The sequence below is a fragment of the Cetorhinus maximus genome, unplaced genomic scaffold, assembly GCF_964194155.1.
Source record: "Cetorhinus maximus unplaced genomic scaffold, sCetMax3.hap1.1 HAP1_SCAFFOLD_163, whole genome shotgun sequence".
Lineage (NCBI taxonomy): Eukaryota > Metazoa > Chordata > Chondrichthyes > Lamniformes > Cetorhinidae > Cetorhinus > Cetorhinus maximus.
Genome location: NW_027596151.1, coordinates 650,459 through 675,222, shown reverse-complemented (window position 1 = coordinate 675,222; position 24,764 = coordinate 650,459). Strand labels below are relative to the sequence as shown.

Here is a 24,764-nt window from a genome sequence, read left to right as displayed (position 1 = left end):
AAGGTGTATTTAAATAGCACCTTTTAATGGATTGAAACATGCTAAGGTGTTCCACAGGAGTGTACTCAGACACAGCCTGACTAAACAGCGTCAGCAGGTAGCAGGACAGATGACCAAAAGTTTGGTCAAAGATGACTTTAAGGAGCGTCACAAAGGAGAGAGAGAAGTGGGAGGTTTAGGGAGGGAATTCAGGAGTTGAGGCAGCTGCAGGCACAGCCGCCACTGGTGGACCACTTAAAATTGGGGAAGAGGAAGAGGCCAAAGACAGCGGGATGGTTATAACTATGGAAGGAGTCTGATCTGCCCAGCTCTCTGGTCTCACTCTGCAATCCCAGCTGTGCCCTAAGGGTTTGGCTGATCTTAAACCCTCACTGTCCAGCCCAGAGAGGGAGCTATTGCGGATGAAAAGCTGAGTGTGGCTCAGGCTGCCTTAGAATCAGAGGTGGAATGTGAAGGTTAAGGAGGAAGGAGGTAGGGTTGCTACTGAAATTTCAGCAGGGTTGAGAATTTCACTTGGCTGCAAATGCGAGGCAGTTCCGGCAGCTTCCCTTGGCTCTGTGAAGTGGGAGATAGCACCACTGTTTGTTTTCTTTTCCACCATCTGTGCATTAAACTCTCAGCTCTGTTTTGCTGCTTCAGTAGCTCCTGCAGAATTCATCATCGTTCCCTCATCCATCTCCAAAGCCAGTTAACAAAACAATGTGCTGGAAATGGTCAGCGGGTCAGGCAACCACCTGTGTAGAGAGGAAGGTGGGGACAGTTAACGTGTCAGACCCCACAACCCAGAGCTGTTCTGATTCCACAGTGAACCCCACGGAGGGAATTTTTAAAAAATCTTTCCTCGTGGGATGTGAGCATCATTGACAGACAGGATTTATTGCCCTTCCCGAATTACCCTCAAGAAGGTGGTGGTGAGCTGGCATCTTGAATGAGTGCAGTATGTGTAGTGTTGGTACATCCTCAATGCTTTGTTGCAAATTTGTTCTCGGGATGTGGGCTTCACTGGCTGGGCCAGCCTTTATTAGCCCTTGAGAAGGTGGTGGTGAGCTGCCTTCTTGAACCGCTGCAGTCCATGTGGTGTAGGTACACCCACAGTGCTGTTAGGGAGGGAGTTCCAGGATTTTGACCCAGTGACAGTGAAGGAACGGTGATATATTTCCAAGTCAGGATGGTGAGTGACTTGGAGGGAAATTTCCAGGAGGTGGTGTTCCCACCTGTCTGCCGCCCTTGTCCTTCTAGATGGTAGCGGTCGTGGGTTTGGAAGGTGCTGTCTAAGGAGCCTTGGTGAATTCCTGCAGTGCATCTTGTAGATGGTACACACACTGCTGCTACTGTGTGTCGGTGGTGGAGGAAGTGGATGTGGTGCCTCTCAAGTGGACTGCTTTGTCCTGGATGGTATCCAGCTTCTTGAGTGTTGTGGGAGCTGCACTATCCAGGCAGGTGGAGAGCATTCCATCACACTCCTGACTTGTGCCTTGTAGATGGTGGACAGGCTTTGGGGAGTCAGGAGGTGAGTTACTCGTTGCAGGATTCCTAGCCTCTGACCTGCTCTTGTAGCCACAGTATTTATATGGCTAGTCCAGTTCAGTTTCTGGTCAATGGTAACCCCCAGGATGTTGATAGTGGGGGATTCAGTGATGTTAATGCCATTGAATGTCAAGGGGCGATGGTTGGATTCTCTCTTGCTGGAGATGGTCATTGTGTGGCGCAAATGTTACTTGCCACTTGTCAGCCCAAGCCTGGATATTGTCCAGGTCTTGCTGCATTTGGACATGGACTGCTTCAGTACCTGAGGAATCGCGAATGGTGCTGAACATTGTGTAATCATCAGCGAACATCCCCACTTCTGACCTTATGATGGAAGGAAGGTCATTGATGAAGCAGCTGAAGATGGTTGGGCCGAGGACATTACTCTGAGGAACTCCTGCAGTGATGTCCTGGAGCTGAGATGACTGACCTCCAACAACCTTATGATGGAAGGAAGGTCATTGATGAAGCAGCTGAAGCTGGTTGGGCCGAGGACATTACCCTGAGGAACTCCTGCAGTGATGTCCTGGAGCTGAGATGACTGACCTCCAACAACCACAACCATCTTCCTTTGTGCTAGGTATGACTCCAACCAGCGGAGAGTTTTTCCCCTGATTCCCATTGACTCCAGTTTTGCTAGGGCTCCTTGATGCCACACTCGGTCAAATGCTGCTTTGATGTCAAAGGCAATCACTCTTACCTCACCTCAGGAGCTCAGCTCTTTTGTCCATGTTTGAACCAAGGCTGTAATGAGGTCAGGAGCTGAGTGGCCCTGGCGGAACCAAAATTGGGGGTCAGTGAGCAAGGTATTACTAAGCAAGTGCCGCCTGAAAGCACTGTTGATGATCCCTTCCATTACTTTACTGATGATGGAGAGTAGACTGATGGGGCGGTAATTGGCCGGGTTGGATTTGTCCTGCTTTTTGTGTACAGGACATACCTGGGCAATTTTCCACATAGCCGGGTAGATGCCAGTGTTGTAGCTGTACTGGAACAGCTTGGCTAGGGGCGCGGCAAGTTCTGGAGCACAAGTCTTCAGTACTATTGCCGGAATATTGACAGGACCCATAGCCTTTGCAGTATCCAGTGCCTTCAGCCGTTTCTTGATATCATGTGGAGTGAATCGAATTGGCTGAAGACTGGCATCTGTGATGCTGGGGACCTCCGGAGGAGGCTGAGATGAATATTCCACTCGGCACTTCTGGCTGAAGATTGTTGCAAATGCTTCAGCCTTTTGCACTGATGTTCTGGGCTCCTCCATCATTGAGGATGGGGATATTTGTGGAGCCTCCTCCTCCAGTGAGTTGTTTAATTGTCCACCACCATTTACGACTGGATGTGGCAGGACTGCAGAGCTTAGATCTGATCCGTTGGTTGTGAGATCACTTAGCTCTGTCTATCACTTGCTGCTTATGCTGTTTGGTATGCAAGTAGTCTTGTGTTATAGCTTCACCAGGCTGACAGCTCATTTTTAGGTATGCCTGGTGCTGCTCCTGGCATACCCTCCTGCGCTCTTCATTGAACCAGGATTAATCCCCTGGCTTGATGGTAATGGTAGAGTGGGGGATATGCTGGGCCATGAGGCTACAGATTGTGTTTGAATTAAATTCTGCTTCTGCTGATGGCCCACAGCGCCTCATGGATGCCTAGTCTTGAGTTGCTAGATTTGTTCGAAACCTATCCATTTAACACGGTGGTAGTGCCACACAACACGATGGAGGGTATCCTCAATGTGAAAGCAGGACTTTGTCTCCACAATGACTGTGCGGTGGTCACTCCTACTGATACTGTCATGGACAGATGCATCTGCGGCAGGCAGGTTGGTGAGGATGAGGTCAAGTATGTGTTTCCCTCTTGTTGGTTCCCTCACCACCTGCCACAGACCCAGTCTAGCAGCTATGTCCTTTAGGACTCAGCCAGTAGTGGTGCTACCGAGCCACTCTTGGTGATGGACATTGAAGTCCCCCACCCAGAGTATATTCTGCCACCCTCAGTGCTTCCTCCAAGTGTGTTTAACATGGAGGAGACTGATTCATCAGCTGAGGGAGGGCGGTACGTGGTAATCAGCAGGAGGTTTGCTTGTCCATGTTTGACCTGATGCTGAGACACTTCATGGGGTCCGGAGTCGATGTTGAGGATCCCAGGCAACTCCCTCCCGACTGTAAACCACTGTGCCTCCACCTCTGCTGGGTCTGTCCTGCCGGTGGGACAGGACATACCCAGGGATGGTGATGGTGGTGTCTGGGACATTATCTGTAAGGTATGATTCCGTGAGGATGACTATGTCAGGCTGTTGCTTGACTAGTCTGTGAGACAGCTCTCCCAATTTTGGCACTAGCCCCCAGATGTTAGTAAGGAGGAATTTGCAGGGTCGACAGGGCTGAGTTTGCCGTTGTCGTTTCCGGTGCCGAGCTTGATGCCGGGTGGTCCGTCTGGCTTCATTCCATGTTTGTGACTTTGCTGTTGATTCGACTTCTTTATAGCAGCTTGATATACCTGAGTGGCGTGTGTGGCCATTTCAGAGGACAGTTAAGAGTCAACCACATTGCTGTTGGTCTGGACTCTCATATAGGCCAGACCAGGTAAGGATTCCTTTCCCAAAATGGCTTTAGTGAACCAGATGGGTTTTTATAACAAACCAGTGGCCACATGGTTAACATGACTGAGACTAGCTTTTCATTCCAGATTTAATTTACTCGATTTAAAAACCCCAGCTGCCGTGGCGGGATTTGAACTCATGTCTTCGGAGCATTAGCCCAAGCCTTTAGATTGCTAATCCCCCTTAAAGAGCGGCGGCCAGAATTGGACACACTCCTCCAGCTGGACCCAAACAGGTTTAACCTAACTTTCTGGTTTTCATGCTTTCTGCCTGCCTTTCGAAAGCCCCATGTCTTATTAACTGCTTTGAAAGCGGCAGGACAGGTTAACAAGGATGTGTGTGCAAACATCTCCGGGCTTTCTCTTCTTACACTCCTTTTAAAACTGTACCATTTAGCATGCAGTCTCTCTCTTATTCTTCCTACCAAAATACATTATCTCACATTTTACTGTATTAAATTTCACCCGCCACATGACCACCCTTTAAAGCCAATAATCCCTCACTGTTTACATACTCCCAGGTTCTTGTTGTCTGTACATTTCAGAATGATGCTCTGTACCCAAAGTCCACCAAATCATGAATATTTATCAAAGCCTGCAGTTGTGAACACTGCAGCGAAATGAGGAGAACCCTGCAGTATATCTCTGTCCATTATCAAAAAGCAGCTGGTTTCTGCCCCTTAGCCAGTTTTGTATCCATTGCTGCTCCTGTCCCTCTAATCCCAAGAGTTTTGATTTTGCTAACAAGCCTAACAGTGCCATTTTACCAATAGACTTTTGGGGCCACACAGGTGTCAGGCAATGACCATCTCCAACAAGGGAAAATCCAACCATCGCCCTTGACATTCAATGGCATCACCATCACTGAATCCCCCACTATCAACATCCTGGGGGTTATCATTGACCAGAAACTGAACTGGACTAGCCATATAAATACTGTGGCTACAAGAGCAGGTCAGAGGCTGGGAATCCTGTGGTGAGTAACTCACCTCCTGACTCCCCAAAGCCTGTCCACCATCTACAAGGCACAAGTCAGGAGTGTGATGGAATACTCCCCACTTGCCTGGATGAGTGCAGCTCCAACAACACTCAAGAAGTTTGACACCGTCCAGGACAAAGCAGCCGCTTGATTGGCACCACATCCACAAACATTCACTCCCTCCACCATCGACGCACAGTAGCAGCAGTGTGTGTACCATCTACAAAATGCACTGCAGGAATTCACCAAGGCTCCTTAGACAGCACCTTCCAAACCCACGACCACTACCATCTAAAAGGACGAGGGCAGCAGATAGATGGGAACACCACCACCTGGAAGTTCCCCTCCAAGTCACTCACCATCCTGACTTGGAAATATATCGCTGTTCCTTCACTGTCACTGGGTCAAAATCCTGGAACTCCCTCCCTAACAGCACTGTGGGTGTACCTACACCACATGGACTGCAGTGGTTCAAGAAGGCATCTCACCACCACCTTCTCAAGGGCAACTAGGGATGGGCAATAAATGCTGGCCCAGCCAGTGAAGCCCACCTCCTGTGAATGAATTAAAAAAAACTCTGTATACAGAACATCAACCACACTGTCCTCATTCACCCTCTCTGTTAACTCATCAAAAAACTCAAGTTACTCAAACCAGGAGCCTTCGAGAATTTGTTTTCAGAACACAATATTTTGCTTCAAACCCTTACAAACACTTGCATTTCCTTTCAGACTGAAGCTCAGTCACTCGCTACAGAAACTCCACACCAGCTGCTAAACACATCCCGAATCTCACTGCCCTGAGTTACATAAACATGCACTCGTCCCAAACCTGTTTTCAGGAGTGTTCTCCTTATCCATTACTCTGTCGCTAAAATCAGACCGTGTGTGTGTGAAGCTCCATCTCGTTCTGAGTGCACGTCACTGACTGGTTCCACATTGTGATGATGATCAACGTTCAATGAAAAGCTCAGATCGGGTAGCTTGGGTCCCTCAGCCTGTGTCTCGAGAGGAACAGGGAAATTCACAATACTACAGTTCATCAACATCAGAGGAACTCATATCACTTTACCTGGACCACATGCCCTCTCATTATTTTAAAACACCTCTCTCTCTCTCTCTCACTTCCGCTGTTACTCGCTCATATACCTCCCTCTCTCGCTTCCCCTCTTTCTTACAATCTCTTACACACACTGCTGATCTCTCGCTACCCCCACTCCTAAAGAATTTGCATTTATCTAGCACCTTTCACAACCTCAGGACATCCTAAAGACCTTTCCAGACAATGTAGTACTTTTTGAAGTGTACTCACTTTTTTATGGTATGAAAGAAACAAGATGACCAATTTGTGCACATCAGGACTCCACAAACACCATTCAGATAATGACAGGTGATCTCTTTTAGTTATGTCAGCTGAGCAAAAACTATTGGCCAGAATGCCAGAGAGAACTCCGCTGCTCATAGAGTTATACAGCACAGAAACAGGCCCTTCGGTCCATTGTGTCTGTGTCGGCCATCAAACCCCTATCTATTCTAATCCCATTTTCCAGCACTTTGCCCGTAGCCCTGTATGCTATGGCATTTAAAGTGCTCATCTAAACACTTCTTAAATGTTGTGAGGGTATCTGCCTCTCCCACCCCCTCAGGCCCAGTTCCAGATAACCCCCACCCTCTGGGTGAAAACATTTTTCCTTAAATCCCCTCTAAACCTCCTGCCCCTGACCTTAAATCTATGCCCCCTGGTTATTGACACCTCCACTAAGGGAAAAGTTTTTTTCCTATTGACCCTATCTATGCCCCTCATAATTTTATACACCTCAATCAGGTCCCCCCTCAGCCTTCTCTGCTCCAGGGAAAACAACCCCAGCCTATCCAGTCTCTCTTCATATCTGAAACGCTCCAGACCAGGGAACATCCTGGTGAATCTCCTCTGCACCGTCTCCAGTACAATCACATCCTTCCTATAATGTGGCGACCAGAACTGCACACAGTACTTCAGCTGTGGTCTAACCAGCATTTTATACAGCTCCAACATAACCTCACTGCTCTTATATTCTATGCCTCGGCTAATAAAGGCAAGTATCCCATATGCCTTCTTAACCACCTTAACTACCTGTCCTCCTGCCTTCAGGGATCTATGGACATGTACACCAATGTCCCTCTGATGTCCCTCTGACCCTCTGTGTTTCCTAGGGTCCTACAATTCATTGTGTATTCCCTTGCTGGGTTAGTCCTCCCAAAATGTATCACCTCACACTTTTCAGGATTAAATTCCATTTGCCACTGTTCAGCCCATCTTACCAGCCCAACTATATCGTCCTGTCATCTAAGGCTTCCTTCTCACTATTTACAACACCACCAATTTTCATGCCATCTGCAAACTTACTGACCATACCCTCTATATTCACATCTAAATCATTAATGTACACTACAAACAGCAAGGGTCCCAGCACCAATCCCTGCGGTACACCACTGAACACAGGCGTCCAGTCACAAAAACACCCCTTGACCATCACCCTCTGCCTCTAAGCCAGTTTTGGATCTAATTTGCCGAATTGCCCTGGATCCCATGGGCGCGGATCCCACCTTTGAATAGCAGTTTCTGTTTGTACTTTTAGGGACAGCGGTTGAGGTAGGTCGGCTCATTCTCCCCCTCTTGAACCTCCCAAAACCACACAGGGGTAGTCTGTGTCCCTGTCACCGGGCTGGAAATTCACCTGTCAGTGAATAGGCTAAGGACAGGATCAGAATCCACAACGACATGACCGGAAGATCTTCCTGATTCAGTCTGCCTCCGGCATTGCCTCCAGCATTGCCTCCTGGGCTGTGGCTGTGGCTGTGAGGCACACTGGGAGCTGGACAACTGTTTGCGACTGAGGGTCTACATTGAGGAGAGGAGCCCTGTAGAAGACGTGGTTTTACAAGCTCGCTCCTGACTAATGTGTTAAAATAGTGTGACAGTCAGTCCACTTTTTCAATCAAGTGCCTCTGATAGAGTGTGTGTGTGTGTGTGTGTGTGTGCACATGCGCACATCAGTGTGGGCATGTCAGCGTTGCTGTCTCTGTGTGCGTGTGTGTCTCTCTGTGTGTCTTAAAGCACTGAGTGGGTTTCCTGTGAATTGGGCCTTGCAATACACAAAGATAAGAGAGCCATGGCCACGGAGAGTCAAACAGTACAATAGTGACCCAGCCCGATGGAATCCTTCACTGATGGATACGTTATTATGCACAGCTCACTCAGCTTCATTCATTCCTGTGTGACTGACCAACCATTCCAATTCACAAACACAGGCTGCAGGGCAGCCCAGAGCTACTCACACATCATGAGGACCGAGTTATCGCTCAACTCACTGAGGATACGGTTGCCCAGGCTATAATGACAAACATGTCCAGGAGCCCAGTGCTAGAAACTAACAGACCCGTCCCCACCAGTACTGTCCCCCAGTGTTATACAGTGACAGACCTGTCCCCACCAGTACTGTACCCCAGTGTTATACAGTGACAGACCTGTCCCCACCAGTACTGTACCCCAGTGTTATACAGTGACAGACCTGTCCCCACCAGTACTGTACCCCAGTGTTATACAGTGACAGACCTGTCCCCACCAGTACTGTACCCCAGTGTTATACAGTGACAGACCTGTCCCCACCAGTACTGTACCCCAGTGTTATACAGTGACAGACCTGTCCCCACCAGTACTGTACCCCAGTGTTATACAGTGACAGACCTGTCCCCATCAGTACTGTACCCCAGTGTTATACAGTGACAGACCTGTCCCCACCAGTACTGTACCCCAGTGTTATACAGTGACAGACCTGTCCCCACCAATACTGTACCCCAGTGTTATACAGTGACAGACCTGTCCCCACCAGTACTGTACCCCAGTGTTATACAGTGACAGACCTGTCCCCACCAATACTGTACCCCAGTGTTATACAGAGACAGACCTGTCCCCACCAGTACTGTACCCCAGTGTTATACAGTGACAGACCTGTCCCCACCAGTACTGTACCCCAGTGTTATACAGTGACAGACCTGTCCCCACCAGTACTGTACCCCAGTGTTATACAGTGACAGACCTGTCCCCACCAATACTGTACCCCAGTGTTATACAGAGACAGACCTGTCCCCACCAGTACTGTACCCCAGTGTTATCCAGTGACAGACCCATCCCCACCAGTACTGTACCCCAGTGTTATACAGTGACAGACCCATCCCCACCAGTACTGTACCCCAATGTTATACAGTGACAGACCTGTCCCCACCAGTACTGTACCCCAGTGTTATACAGTGACAGACCTGTCCCCACCAGTACTGTACCCCAGTGTTATACAGTGACAGACCTGTCCCCACCAGTACTGTACCCCAGTGTTATACAGTGACAGACCTGTCCCCACCAGTATTGTACCCCAGTGTTATACAGTGACAGACCTGTCCCCACCAGTACTGTACCCCAGTGTTATACAGTGACAGACCCGTCCCCACCAGTACTGTACCCCAGTGTTACACAGAGACAGTGCAGCACTCCCTCAGTACTGACCCTCTGACAGTGCAGCGTTCCCTCAGTACTGACCCTCTGACAGTGCAGCACTCCCTCAGTACTGACCCTCTGACAGTGCAGCACTCCCTCAGTACTGACCCTCTGACAGTGCAGCACTCCCTCAGTACTGACCCTCTGACTGTGCAGCACTCCCTCAGTACTGACCCTCTGACTGTGCAGCACTCCCTCAGTACTGACCCTCTGGCAGTGCAGCACTCCCTCAGTACTGACCCTCTAACAGTGCGGCGCTCCCTCTGTACTGACCCTCCGACAGTGCGGCGCTCCCTCTGTACTGACTCTTCAACACTACATCACTCCCTCAATACTGACCCTCCAACATGACAGCACTCCCTCATTACTGACCCTCCAACACTACAGCACTCCCTCATTACTGACCCTCCAACACTACAGCACTCCCTCATTACTGACCCTCCAACACTACAGCACTCTCTCAGTACTAACCCTCCGACAGTGAGGCGCTCCCTCAGTACTGGCCCTCCGACAATGCAGCGCTCCCTCTACTGACCCTCGTGACAGTGCAGCACTGCCTCGGTGCTTACCCTGCAACAGTGTATCACTCCCTCTACTGACCCTCATTACAGTGAATCACTCCCTAAGAACTGACCCTCCGATAGTGCAGCATTCCCTCAGCACTGACCCTCCGACAGTGCAGCACTCCCTCAGTACTGACCCTCCGATAGTGCAGCATTCCCTCAGCACTGACCCTCCGACAGTGCAGCACTCCCTCAGTACTGACCCTCTGACAGTGCAGCACTCCCTCAGTACTGACCCTCCAACAGCACGGCGCTCCCTCAGCACTGACCCTCCAATAGAGCGGCGCCCCTCAGTGCTGACCCTCCGCAGTGCATCACTCCCTCAATACTGACCCTCCGACAGTGCATCACTCCCTCGACTGACCCTCATGACAGTGCAGCATTCCCTCAGTACTGACCCTCCGACAGTGCAGCTCTCCGTCAGTGCTGACCCTCCAACAGTGCATCACTCCCTCTACTGACTCTCATGACAGTGCTGCGCTCCCTCAGTGCTGATCCTCCGACAGTGCATCACTATATCTACTGACGCTCTGACAGTGCAGCACTCTCTCTGTGCTGACCCTACGACAGTACAGCGCTCCCTCTGTTCTGATCCTCTGACAATGCAGCACTCCCTCTGTACTGACGCTTCAACACTACAGCACTCCCTCAACACTGACCCTTCAACACGACAGCACTCCCTCATTACTGACCCTCCAACACTACAGCACTCCCTCATTACTGACCCTCCAACACTACAGCACTCCCTCATTACTGACCCTCCAACACTACAGCACTCTCTCAGTACTAACCCTCCGAAAGTGAGGCGCTCCCTCTGTACTGGCCCTCCGATAGAGCGGCGCTCCCTCTGTACTGGCCCTCCAACAGTGCGGCGCCCCCTTAGTGCTGACCCTCCGACAATGCAGCGCTCCCTCTACTGACCCTCATGACAGTGCTGCGCTCCCTCGGTGCTTACCCTGCAACAGTGTATCACTCCCTCTACGGGCCCTCATTACAGTGAATCATTCCCTAAGAACTGACCCTCCGATAGTGCAGCACTCCCTCAGTACTGACCCTCCGACAGTGCAGCACTCCCTCAGTACTGACCCTCTGACAGTGCAGCACTCCCTCAGTACTGACCCTCTGACAGTGCAGCACTCCCTCAGTACTGACCCTCTGACAGTGCAGCACTCCCTCAGTACTGACCCTCTGACAGTGCAGCACTCCCTCAGTACTAACCCTCCAACAGTACGGCGCTCCCTCATCACTGACCCTCCAATAGAGCGGCGCCCCTCAGTGCTGACCCTCCGCAGTGCATCACTCCCTCAGTACTGACCCTCCGACAGTGCATCACTCCCTTGACTGACCCTCATGACAGTGCAGCATTCCCTCAGTACTGACCCTCCAACAGTGCATCACTCCCTCTACTGACCCTCATGACAGTGCTGCGCTCCCTCAGTGCTGACCCTCTGACAATGCATCACTATATCTACTGACCCTACGACAGTGCAGCACTCCCTCAGTACTGACCCTCTGACAGTGCAGCACTCCCTCAGTACTGACCCTCTGACAGTGCAGCACTCCCTCAGTACTGACCCTCTGACAGTGCAGCACTCCCTCAGTGCTGACCCTACGACAGTGCAGCACTCCCTCAGTACTGACCCTCTGACAGTGCAGCACTCCCTCAGTGCTGACCCTACGACAGTGCAGCACTCCCTCAGTTCTGATCCTCTGACAGTGCAGCATTCCCTCTGCACTGACCCTCTGACAGTGCAGCACTCCCTCAGTACTGACTCTTCAACACTACAGCACTCCCTCAATACTGACCCTCCAACACTACAGCACTCCCTCTGTACTGACTCTCCAACACTACAGCACTCCCTCAATACTGACCCTCCAACACGACAGCACTCCCTCATTACTGACCCTCCAACACTACAGCACACTCTCAGTATTAACCCTCCGACAATGAGGCGCTCCCTCAGTACTGGCCCTCCGATAGAGCGGCGCTACCTCTGTACTGGCCCTCCAACAGTACAGCGCTCCCTCAGCACTGACCCTCCAATAGAGCGGCGCCCCTCAGTGCTGACCCTCCGCAGTGCATCACTCCCTCAGTACTGACCCTTCGACAGTGCATCACTCCCTCTAATGACCCTCATGACAGTGCTGCGCTCCCTCAGTGCTGACCCTCCGACAATGCATCACTATATCTACTGACCCTCTGACAGTGCAGCACTCCCTCAGTACTGACCCTCTGACAGTGCAGCACTCCCTCAGTACTGACCCTCTGACAGTGCAGCACTCCCTCAGTACTAACCCTCCAACAGTACGGCGCTCCCTCATCACTGACCCTCCAATAGAGCGGCGCCCCTCAGTGCTGACCCTCCGCAGTGCATCACTCCCTCAGTACTGACCCTCCGACAGTGCATCACTCCCTTGACTGACCCTCATGACAGTGCAGCATTCCCTCAGTACTGACCCTCCAACAGTGCATCACTCCCTCTACTGACCCTCATGACAGTGCTGCGCTCCCTCAGTGCTGACCCTCTGACAATGCATCACTATATCTACTGACCCTACGACAGTGCAGCACTCCCTCAGTACTGACCCTCTGACAGTGCAGCACTCCCTCAGTACTGACCCTCTGACAGTGCAGCACTCCCTCAGTACTGACCCTCTGACAGTGCAGCACTCCCTCAGTGCTGACCCTACGACAGTGCAGCACTCCCTCAGTACTGACCCTCTGACAGTGCAGCACTCCCTCAGTGCTGACCCTACGACAGTGCAGCACTCCCTCAGTGCTGACCCTACGACAGTGCAGCACTCCCTCAGTTCTGATCCTCTGACAGTGCAGCATTCCCTCTGCACTGACCCTCTGACAGTGCAGCACTCCCTCAGTACTGACTCTTCAACACTACAGCACTCCCTCAATACTGACCCTCCAACACTACAGCACTCCCTCTGTACTGACTCTCCAACACTACAGCACTCCCTCAATACTGACCCTCCAACACGACAGCACTCCCTCATTACTGACCCTCCAACACTACAGCACACTCTCAGTATTAACCCTCCGACAATGAGGCGCTCCCTCAGTACTGGCCCTCCGATAGAGCGGCGCTACCTCTGTACTGGCCCTCCAACAGTACAGCGCTCCCTCAGCACTGACCCTCCAATAGAGCGGCGCCCCTCAGTGCTGACCCTCCGCAGTGCATCACTCCCTCAGTACTGACCCTTCGACAGTGCATCACTCCCTCTAATGACCCTCATGACAGTGCTGCGCTCCCTCAGTGCTGACCCTCCGACAATGCATCACTATATCTACTGACCCTCTGACAGTGCAGCACTCCCTCAGTACTGACCCTCTGACAGTGCAGCACTCCATCAGTACTGACCCTCTGACAGTGCAGCACTCCCACAGTACTAACCCTCTGACAGTGCAGCACGCCCTCAGTACTGACCCTCTGACAGTGTAGCACTCCCTCAGTACTGACCCTCTGACAGCACAGCATTCCCTCAGTACTGACCCTCCGACAGCGCGGCGCTCCCTCAGTATTGACCCTCCGACAGTGTAGCACTCCCTCAGTGCTGACCCTCCAACAGTGCGGCGCTCCCTCAGTACTGACGCTCCGACAGTGCAGCACTCCCTCAGTACTGACCCTCCGATAGTGCAGCGTTCCCTCAGTACTGATCCTCTGACAGTGCAGCGCTCCCTCAGTACTGATCCTCCGACAGTGCAGCACTCCCTCAGTACTGCCCCTCGGACAATGCAGCACTCCCTCAGTGCTGACCCTCTGACAGTGCAGCACTCTCTCAGTACTGATCTCCGACAGTGCAGCACTCCCTCAGTACTGACCCTCCGATAGTGCGGCACTCCCTCAGTACTGACCCTCTGACAGTGCAGCGCTCCCTCAGTACTGACCCTCCGATAGTGCAGCACTCCCTCAGTACTGATCCTCTGACAGTGCAGCGTTCCCTCAGTACTGATCCTCTGACAGTGCAGCGCTCCCTCAGTACTGATCCTCTGACAGTGCAGCACTCCCTCAGTACTGCCCCTCCGACAGTGCAGCACTCCCTCAGTGCTGACCCTCCGACAGTGCAGCACTCTCTCAGTACTGATCTCCGACAGTGCAGCGTTCCCTCAGTACTGACCCTCTGTCAGTGCAGCACTCCCTCAGTACTGACCCTCCGATAGTGCGGCACTCCCTCAGTACTGACCCTCCGACCGTGTAGCATTCCGTCAGTACTGACCCTCTGACAGTGCAGCACTCCCTCAGTACTGACCCTCTGACAGTGCAGCGCTCCCTCAGTACTGACCCTCTGACAGTGCAGCGCTCCCTCAGTACTGACCCTCTGACAGTGCAGCACTCCCTCAGTACTGACCCTCTGACAGTGCAGCGCTCCCTCAATACTGACCCTCTGACAGTGCAGCACTCCCTCAGTACTGACCCTCTGACAGTGCAGCACTCCCTCAGTACTGACCCTCTGACAGTGCAGCACTCCCTCAGTACTGACCCTCTGACAGTGCAGCACTCCCTTAGTACTGACCCTCTGACAGTGCGGCACTCCCTCAGCACTGACCCTCTGACAGTGCAGTGCTCTTCAGTAGAGTGCTGCAGTGTCAGCTTTGTTTGTTCCCATGTTCCTGAAAGGGGCTCTAACCTCAGCCCCTTGATGATGGATCAATGTTCCTCAGCTCAGGGGAAGCTGACTCAGAGCGAGCCAGGTCAGTCTGCTCTTCACAAAGCAGTGATGCTGCTGCTAATCCTGATGTATGAGAAGGGGATTCTCTGCCAATGGCTGTGAAATAGGAGCCAGAAGGGAAATCTGAACTCAGTAATTAAAGAGAAAGCTAATCAGAAGGACTAGTGCACAGTTTGTCCCAGTATCAATGCTGCCAAATAACCAGGCCCCGTACACGGCTCGGCCAGATACACTGATGTCTCCCTATCTCTTCCATAGCCCATGCCCAGAACAAGGAATGGGAGACGAGTTTAACCTGATGGATCACTCAGACCTGTACATCTTGGACTTCAGTACGTAAGCTTCTATTTCCTCTAAGATAATCACGTATCGATAGCACCTCATCGGGAGAGAATAAATGCAAAACGCTTCATGGCCCAGATCCAGTCTTGTCTACAAGTGATTTAATTCCATTCCCTATAGTTTTGTCTGTGATTTAATTCCATTCCCTATAGTTTGGGCTGTGGTTTAATTCCTTTCCCTATAGTTTAGGCCGTGACTTATTTCCATTACCTATTGTTTGGGCTGAGATTTAATTCCATTCCCCATAGTTTAGGCTATGGTTTAGTTCCTTTATAGTTTTGGCTGTGATTTAATTCCTTTCCCCAAGGTTTTGGCTGTGATTTAATTCCATTCCCTGTAGTTTTGGCTGTGATTTAATTCCATTCCGTGTAGTTTTGGCTGTGATAATTCTGTTCTCTGTTGCTTGTCCTGTGATTAATTCCTTAGCCCATAGTTTGGACTGTGATTTAATTCCATTCCCTATATTTTCACCTGTGGTCTAATTCCATTCCCTATAGTTTGGGCTGTGATTTAATTCCATTCCCCATAGCTTAGGCTATGATTTCGTTCCTCTCTCTATAGTTTGGGCTGTGATTTTATTCTTTTCGCTATAGTCTGGGCTGTGATTTCATTCCATTCCCTATAGTTTGGGCTGTGATTTAATTCCTTTCTCTATAGTTTGGGCTGTGATTTAATTCCATTCCTTATAGTTTGGACTGTGATTTAATTCCTTTCCCTATCATTTGGGCTGTGATTTAATTCTTTTCCCTATAGTTTAGGCTGTGATTTAATTCCATTCCCCTTAGTTTGGGCTGTGATTTAATTCCATTCCCCTTAGTTTGGGCTGTGATTTAATTCCATTCCCCATAGTTTGGGCTGTGATTTAATTCCATTCCTTATAGTTTGGACTGTGATTTAATTCCTTTCCCTATCATTTGGGCTGTGATTTAATTCTTTTCCCTATAGTTTAGGCTGTGATTTAATTCCATTCCCCTTAGTTTGGGCTGTGATTTAATTCCATTCCCCTTAGTTTGGGCTGTGATTTAATTCCATTCCCCATAGTTTGGGCTGTGATTTAATTCCATTCCCTATAATTTGGGCTGTGATTTAATTCTGTTCTCTGTTGCTTGGCCTGTGATTAATTCCATTCCCTATGGCTTGGGCTGTGATTTAATTCCATTTCCCATAGTTTGGGCTGTGATTTAATTCTATTCCCTGTAGTTTGGGCTGTGATTTAATTCCTTCCTCTATAGTTTGGGCTGTGATTTCATTCCCTTCCCTCGCATTTGGCTGTGATTTATTTTCATTCCCCATGGTTGCTCTATGATTTAATTCCATTCCCTGTCGTTGGGGCAGTGATTTAATTCCTTTCTCCATAGTTTGGGCTGTGATTTAATTCCATTCCCTATCGTTTGGGCTGTGATTTAATTCTGTTCTCTGTTGCTTGGCCTGTGATTAATTCCATTCCCTATGGCTTGGGCTGTGATTTAATTCCATTTCCCATAGTTTGGGCAGTGATTTAATTCCATTCCCTATAGTTTGGGCTGTGATTTAATTCCTTTCTCTATTGTTTGGGCTGTGATTCAATGCCATTCCCTAAATTTTCGGCTGTGATTTAATACCATTCCCTATATTTTGGGCTGTGATTTAATTCCATTCCCTATAGTTTAGGCTATGATTTAATTCCATTCTCTATAGTTTGGTCTGTGATTTAATTCCATTCCGCATAGTTTGGGCTGTGATTTAATTCCTTTCCCTATAGTTTGGGCTGTGATTTAATTCCATTCCCTATAGTTTGGGCTGTGATTTAATTCTTTTTGCTATAGTCTGGGCTGTGATTTAATTCGTTTCCCCAAAGTTTGGAGTGTGATTTATTTCTGTTCCCTATAGTTTGGGCTGTGATTTAATTCCATTCCCCATAGTTTGGTCTATCATTTAATTACATTCCCCGTAGTTTGGTCTGTGTTTTAATTCCTTTCCCTATAGTTTGGTCAATGATTTAATTCCATTCCCTATAGTTTGGGCTGTGATTTAATTCCATTCCCAATAGTTTGGGCTGTGATTTAATTCCATTCCCCATAGTTTGGACTGTGATTTAATTCCTTTCCCTATTGTTTGGGCTGTGATTTAATTCCTTTCCCTATTGCTTGGGCTGTGATTTAATTCCATTCCCTATAGTTTGGGCTGTGATTGAATTCCTTTCCCTATAGTTTGGTCTGTGATTTAATTCCATTCCCCATAGCTTAGGCTGTGATTTAGTTCCTTTCTCTATAGTTTATGCTGTGATATGATTCTTTTCACTATAGCTTGGCCTGTGATTTAATTCTGTTCCCTATATTTTCGTCTGTGATTTCATTCTTTCCTCTTTAGTTTAGGCTGTGATTTCATTCCCTTCCCTCTCATTTGGCTGTGATTTATTTCCATTCCCTATAGTTTGGGCCGTGATTTAATTCCTTTCTCTATAGTTTGGGTTGTCATTTTATTCCATTCCCTATAGTTTGGGCCGTGATTTGATTCCATTCCCCATAGTGTGGGCTGTGATTTAATTCCATTCCCTATAATTTGGGCTGTGATTTAATTCTGTTCTCTGTTGCTTGGCCTGTGATTTAATTGCATTCCCCATAGTTTGGGGTGGGATTTAATTCCATTTCCTATAGTTTGGCCTGTTATTTAATTCCATTCCCTATAGGTGGGCTGTGATTTAATTCCTTTCTCTATAGTTTGGGCTGTGATTTAATTCCATTCCTTACAGTTTGGCCTGTGATTTGATTCTGTTCTCTGTTGCTTGGACTGTGATTGATTCCTTTCCCCATAGTTTGGCCTGTGATTTAATTCCATTCACTATAGTTTGGGCTGTGATTTAATTACATTCCCTGTCGTTTGGGCTGTGATTTAATTCCATTCCCTATAGTTTGGGCTGTGATTTAATTCCATTCCCATACTTTCATCTGTGATTTAATTCCTTTCTCTATAGTTTGGGCTGTGATTTAATTCCATTACCTGTAGTTTTGGCTGTGATTTTATTCCCTTCCCTGTAGTTTTGGCTGTGATTTAATTCCATCCGCTATATTTTCGGCTGTGATTTAATTCCATTCCCTATAGTTTGGGCTGTGATTTAATTCCACTTCTCATAGTTTAGGCTATGATTTAGTTCCGTTCTCTATAGTTTGGGCTGTGATTTAATTCCATTCCTTACGGTTTGTCCTGTGATTTGATTCTGTTCTCTGTTGCTTGGACTGTGATTAATTCCTTTCCCCATAGTTTGGACTGTGACTTAATTCCGTTCGCTTTAGATTGGGCTGTGATATAATTTCATTACCTATAGTTTGGGCTGTGATATAATTCCATTCCCCATAGTTTGGTCTATCATTTAATTACATTCCCCGTAGTTTGGTCTGTGTTTTAATTCCTTTCCCTATAGTTTGGTCAGTGATTCAATTCCATTTCCCATAGTTTAGGCTGTGATTAAATTCCTTTCCCTATAGTTTGGCTGTGATTTAATTCCTTTCCCTATAGTTTGGGCTGTGATTTAATTCCATTCCTTATAGTTTGGGCTGTGATTTAATTCCTTTCCCTATAGTTTGGTCTGTTATTTAATTCCATGCCCTATAGTTTGGGCTGAGATTTACTTCCATTCCCCATAGTTTAGCCTGTGATTAAATTCCTTTCTCTACAGTTTGGGCTGTGATTTAATTCCATTCCCTATAGTTTGGGCTATGATTTAATTCCGTTCCCTATAGTTTGGGCTGAGATTTACTTCCATTCCCCATAGTTTAGCCTGTGATTAAATTCCTTTCTCTACAGTTTGGGCTGTGATTTAATTCCATTCCCTATAGTTTGGTCTGTGATTTAATTCCATTCCCCATAGTTTAGGATGTGATTAATTCCTTTCCCTACGGTTTGGGCTGTGATTGAATTCCTTTCCCTATATTTTGGTCTGTGATTTAATTCCATTCCCTATAGTTTGGGCTGTGATTTAATTCCGTTCCCTATAGTTTGGGCTGTGATTTTATTCCATTCCCTATAGTTTAGGCTATAATTTAGTTCCATTCTCTATAGTTTGGGCTGTGATTTTATTCTTTTCGCTATAGTCTGGGCTGTGATTAAATTCCTTTCCCTGTAGTTTGGGCTGTTATATAATTCCATTCCCCATAGTTTGGTCTGTCATTTAATTCCATTCCCTATAGTTTGGTCTGTGATTAAATTCCTTTCCCTACAGTTTGGGCTGTGATTTAATTCCATTCCCTTTAGATTGGGCTGTGATTTAATTCCTTTCCCTATAGTTTGGGCTGTGATTTAATTCCATTCCTTATAGTTTGGGCTCTGATTTAATTCCTTTCCCTACAGTTTGGGCTGTGATTTAATTCCATTCCCTATAGTTTGGGCTGTGATTTAATTCCATTCCCCATAGTTTTGGCTGTGATTTAATTACTTTCTCTATAGTTTGGACTGTGATTTAATTCCTTTCCATATAGTTTGGGCTGTGATTTAATTCCTCTCCCTATAGTTTGGTCTGTGATTTAATTCCATACCCTATAGTTTGGCTGAGATTTACTTCCATTCCCCATAGTTTAGCCTGTGATTAATTTCCTTTCTCTACAGTTTGGGCTGTGATTTAATTCCATTCATTATAGTTTGGCTGTGATTTAATTCCATCCCCCATAGTTTGGGCTGTGATTTACTTCCTTTTTCTATAGTTTGGACTGTGATTTAATTGCATTCCCCTTAGTTTGGGGTGTGATTTGATTCCATTTCCTATAGTTTGGGCTGTGATTTAATTCCTTTCTCTATAGTTTAGACTGTGATTTAATTGCATTCCCCATAGTTTGGGGTGTGATTTAATTCCATTGCCTATAGTTTTGGCTCTGATTTAATTCCAATCTCTATACTTTGGGCACTGATTTAATTCCTTTCTCTATAGTTTCGGCTTTGATTTAATTCCTTTCTCTATAGTTTGGACTGTGATTTAATTGCATTCCCCATAGTTTGGGGTGTGATTTAATTCCATTCCCTATAGTTTGGGCTGTGATTTAATTCCTCTCCCTATAGTTTGGTCTGTGATTTAATTCCATACCCTATAGTTTGGCTGAGATTTACTTCCATTCCCCATAGTTTAGCCTGTGATTAATTTCCTTTCTCTACAGTTTGGGCTGTGATTTAATTCCATTCCCAATAGTTTGGCGCTGTGATTTAATTCCATTCCCCATAGTTTGGACTGTGATTTAATTCCTTTCCCTATTGTTTGGGCTGTGATTTAATTCCTTTCCCTATTGCTTGGGCTGTGATTTAATTCCATTCCCTATAGTTTGGGCTGTGATTGAATTCCTTTCCCTATAGTTTGTTCTGTGATTTAATTCCATTCCCTATAGTTTGGGCTGAGATTTACTTGCATTCCCCATAGTTTAGCCTGTGATTAAATACCTTTCCCTACACTTTGGGCTGTGATTTACTTACATTCTCCATAGTTTGGGCTGTGATTTAATTCCATTTCCTATAGTTTGGCCTGTTATTTAATTCCATTCCCTATAGTTTGGCCTGTAATTTAATTCCATTCACTATAGTTTGGGCTGTGATTTAATTCCATTCCCTGTTGTTTGGGCTGTGATTTAATTGCTTGCTCTTTGGTATGGGCTGTGATTTTATTCCCTTCTCATTTGGCTGTGATTTATTTCCATTCCCTATAGTTGGGATGTGATTTAATTGCATTCGCTGTCGTTTGGCCAGTGATTTAATTCCTTTCCCTATAGTTTGGGCGCTGATTTGATTCCATTCCCTACAGCTTGGGCTGTGATTTAATTCCATTTCCTCTAGTTTTGGCTGTGATTTAATTCCGTTCCCCATAGTTTGGACTGTGATTTAATTCCATTCTCTATAGTTTGGGCTGTGATTTAATTCTTTTCGCTATAGTCTGGGCTGTGATTTAATTCCTTTCCCTATAGTTTGGGCTGTGATATAATTCCATTCCCCATAGTTTGGTCTGTCATTTAATTACATTCCCCGTAGTTTGGTCTGTGTTTTAATTCCTTTCCCTATAGTTTGGTCTGTGATTTAATTCCTTTCCCTATAGTTTGGTCTGTGATTTAATTCCATTCGCTATAGTTTGGGCTGTGATTTAATTCCATTTCCCATAGTTTAGGCTGTGATTAAATTCCTTTCCCTATAGTTTTGGCTGTGATTTAATTCCTTTCCCTATAGTTTGGCCTGTAATTTAATTCCATTCACTATAGTTTGGGCTGTGATTTAATTCCATTCCCTGTCGTTTGGGCTGTGATTTAATTGCTTTCTCTTTGGTATAGGCTGTGATTTTATTCCCTTCTCATTTGGCTGTGATTTATTTCCATTCCCTATAGTTGGGCTGTGATTTAATTGCATTCGCTGTCGTTTGGCCAGTGATTTAATTCCTTTCCCTATAGTTTGGGCGCTGATTTGATTCCATTCCCTACAGCTTGGGCTGTGATTTAATTCCATTTCCTCTAGTTTTGGCTGTGATTTAATTCCGTTCCCCATAGTTTGGACTGTGATTTAATTCCATTCTCTATAGTTTGGGCTGTGATTTAATTCTTTTCGCTATAGTTTGGGCTGTGATTTAATTCCATTCCCCATAGTTTGGGCTGTGATTTAATTCCAATTCCTATAGTTTGGGCTGTGATTTAATTCCTTTCTCTATAGTTTGGACTGTGATTTAATTCCATTCCCTATAGTTTGGGCTGTGATTTAATTCCATTCCCCATAGTTTGGGCTGTGATTTAATTCCGTTCTCTATAGTTTGGACTGTGATTTAATTCCATTCCCCATAGTTTGGATTGTGATTTAATTCCTTTCCCCATAGTTTGGGCTGTGATTTAATTCCTTTCACTATAGTTTGGGCTGTGATTTAATTCCTTTCTCTATAGTTTGGGCTGGGATTTAATTCCTTTCTCTATATTTTGGGCTGTGATTTAATTCCATTCCCTATAGTATTGGCTGTGATTTAATTCCTTACCCTATAGTTTGGGCTGAGATTTAATTCCATTCCTTATAGTTTGGGCTGTGCTTTAATTCCGTTCCCTATAGTTTGGGCTGTGATTTTATTCCATTCCCTATAGTTTAGGCTATAACTTAGTTCCATTCTCTATAGTTTGGGCTGTGATTTTATTCTTTTCGATATAGTCTGTGCTGTGATTAAATTCCTTTCCCTGTAGTTTGGGCTGTGATATAATTCCATTCCCCATAGTTTGGTCTGTCATTTAATTACATTTCCCGTAGTTTGGTCTGTGTTTTAATTCCTTTCCATATAGTTTGGTCTGTGATTTAATTCCTTTCCCTATAGTTTGGTCTGTGATTTAATTCCTTTCCCTATACTTTGGTCTGTGATTTAATTTCATTCCCTATAGTTTGGGCTGTGATTTAATTCCATTCCCTATAGTTTGGTCTGTGATTTAATTCCATTCCCCATAGTTTAGGCTGTGATTTAATTCCTTTCCCTACAGTTTGGGCTGTGATTTAATTCCTTTCCCTATAGTTTGGTCTGTGATTTAATTCCTTTCCCTATAGTTTGGTCTGTGATTTAATTCCTTTCCCTATAGTTTGGTCTGTGATTTAATTCCATTCGCTATAGTTTGGGCTGTGATTTAATTCCATTTCCCATAGTTTAGGCTGTGATTAAATTCCTTTCCCTATAGTTTGGGCTGTGATTTAATTCCTTTCCCTATAGATTGGGCTGTGATATAATTCCATACCCTTTAGTTTGGGCTGTAATTTAATTCCATTCTCCATAGCTTATGCTGTGATTTAGTTCCTTTCTCTATAGTTTGTGCTGTGATATAATTCTTTTCACTATAGCTTGGCCTGTGATTTAATTCTGTTCCCTATATTTTTGTCTGTGATTTCATTCCTTGCCCCATAGTTTGGACTGCGATTTAATTCCATTCCCTATATTTTCGGCTGTGATTTAATTCCATTCCCTATTGTTTGGGCTGTGATTTAATTCCTTTCCGTATAGTTTGGGCTGTGATTAAATTCCTTTCCCTACAGTTTGGTCTGTGATTTAATTCCATTCCCTATAGTTTGGGCTGTGATTTAATTCCTTTCCCTACAGTTTGGGCTGTGATTTAATTCCATTCCTTATAGTTTTTGCTGTGATTTAATTCCATTCCCTATAGTTTGGGCTGTGATTTAATTCCATTCCCTATAGTTTGGGCTGTGATTTAATTCCATTCCCTATAGTTTGGGCTGTGTTTTAATTCCCTTCGCTATAGTTTGGACTTTGATTTAATTCCATTCCCTGTCGATTGGGCTGTGATTCAATTGCTTTCTCTTTGGTATGGGCTGTGATTTTATTCTTTTCCTTCTCATTTGGCTGTGATTTATTTCCATTCCCTTAAGTTGGGCTGTGATTTAATTCCATTCTCTATAGTTTGGGCTGTGATTTAATTCCTTTCCCTATATTTCCGTCTGTGATTTCATTCCTTTCCCCATAGTTTGGACTGTGATTTAATTCCATTCCCTATATTTTCGGCTGTGATTTAATTCCATTACCTATAATTTGGACAGTGATTTAATTCCTTTCCGTATAGTTTGGGCTGTGATTAAATTCCTTTCCCTATAGTTTGGGCTGTGATTTAATTCCTTTCCCTATAGTTTGGGCTGTGATTTAATTCCGTTCCCTATAGATTGGGCTGTGATATAATTCCATACCCTTTAGTTTGGGCTGTGATTTAATTCCATTCCCTATAGCTTAGGCTGTGATTTAGTTCCTTTCTCTATAGTTTGTGCTGTGATATAATTATTTTCACTATAGCTTGGCCTGTGATTTAATTCTGTTCCCTATATTTTCGTCTGTGATTTCATTCCTTTCCCCATAGTTTGGACTGTGATTTAATTCCATTCCCTATATTTTCGGCTGTGATTTAATTCCATTACCTATAGTTTGGGCTGTGATTTAATTCCTTTCCGTGTAGTTTTGGCTGTGATTAAATTCCTTTCCCTATAGTTTGGGCTGTGATTTAATTCCTTTCCGTGTAGTTTTGGCTGTGATTAAATTCCTTTCCCTATAGTTTGGGCTGTGATTTAATTCCTTTCCCTATAGTTTGGGCTGTGATTTAATTCCATTCCCTATAGTTTTGGCTGTGAATTAATTCCATTCCCCATAGTTTGGGCAGTGATTTAATTCCTTTCTCTATAGTTTGGACTGTGATTTAATTCTATTCCCCATAGTTTGGATTGTGATTTAATTCATTTCCCTATAGTTTGGGCTGTGATTTAATTTCTTTCTCTATGGTTTGGGCTGTGATTTAATTCCTTTCTCTATAGTTTGGGCTGTGATTTAATTCCTTTCTCTATGGTTTGGGTTGTGATTTAATTCCTTTCTCTATAGTTTGGGTGTGATTTAATTCCATTCCCTATAGTTTGGGCTGTGATTTAATTGCTTTCTCTCTAGTTTGGGCTGGGATTTATTGCCATTCCCCGTAGTTTGGGCTGCAATTTAATTCCATTCCCCATAGTTTGGTCTGTTATTTACTTACATTCCCTGTAGTTTAGGCTGTGATTTAATTCCTTTCCCTATAGTTTGGGCTCTGATTTAA

At 46.0% G+C, this 24,764-nt stretch overlaps 1 protein-coding gene across 3 annotated transcripts in view; it reads left to right on the top strand.

Annotated features, from left to right (window-relative positions):
• Positions 1-24,764, top strand: part of klhdc3 (kelch domain containing 3) — a 125,553-nt gene that overhangs the window by 75,827 nt on the left and 24,962 nt on the right. For all 3 annotated transcript variants that reach the window (XM_078534959.1, XM_078534957.1, XM_078534958.1), the window contains one exon: positions 15,139-15,212. In XM_078534959.1, the coding sequence (XP_078391085.1) occupies positions 15,139-15,212 (74 nt within the window). The remainder of the gene's footprint in view (positions 1-15,138; positions 15,213-24,764) is intronic.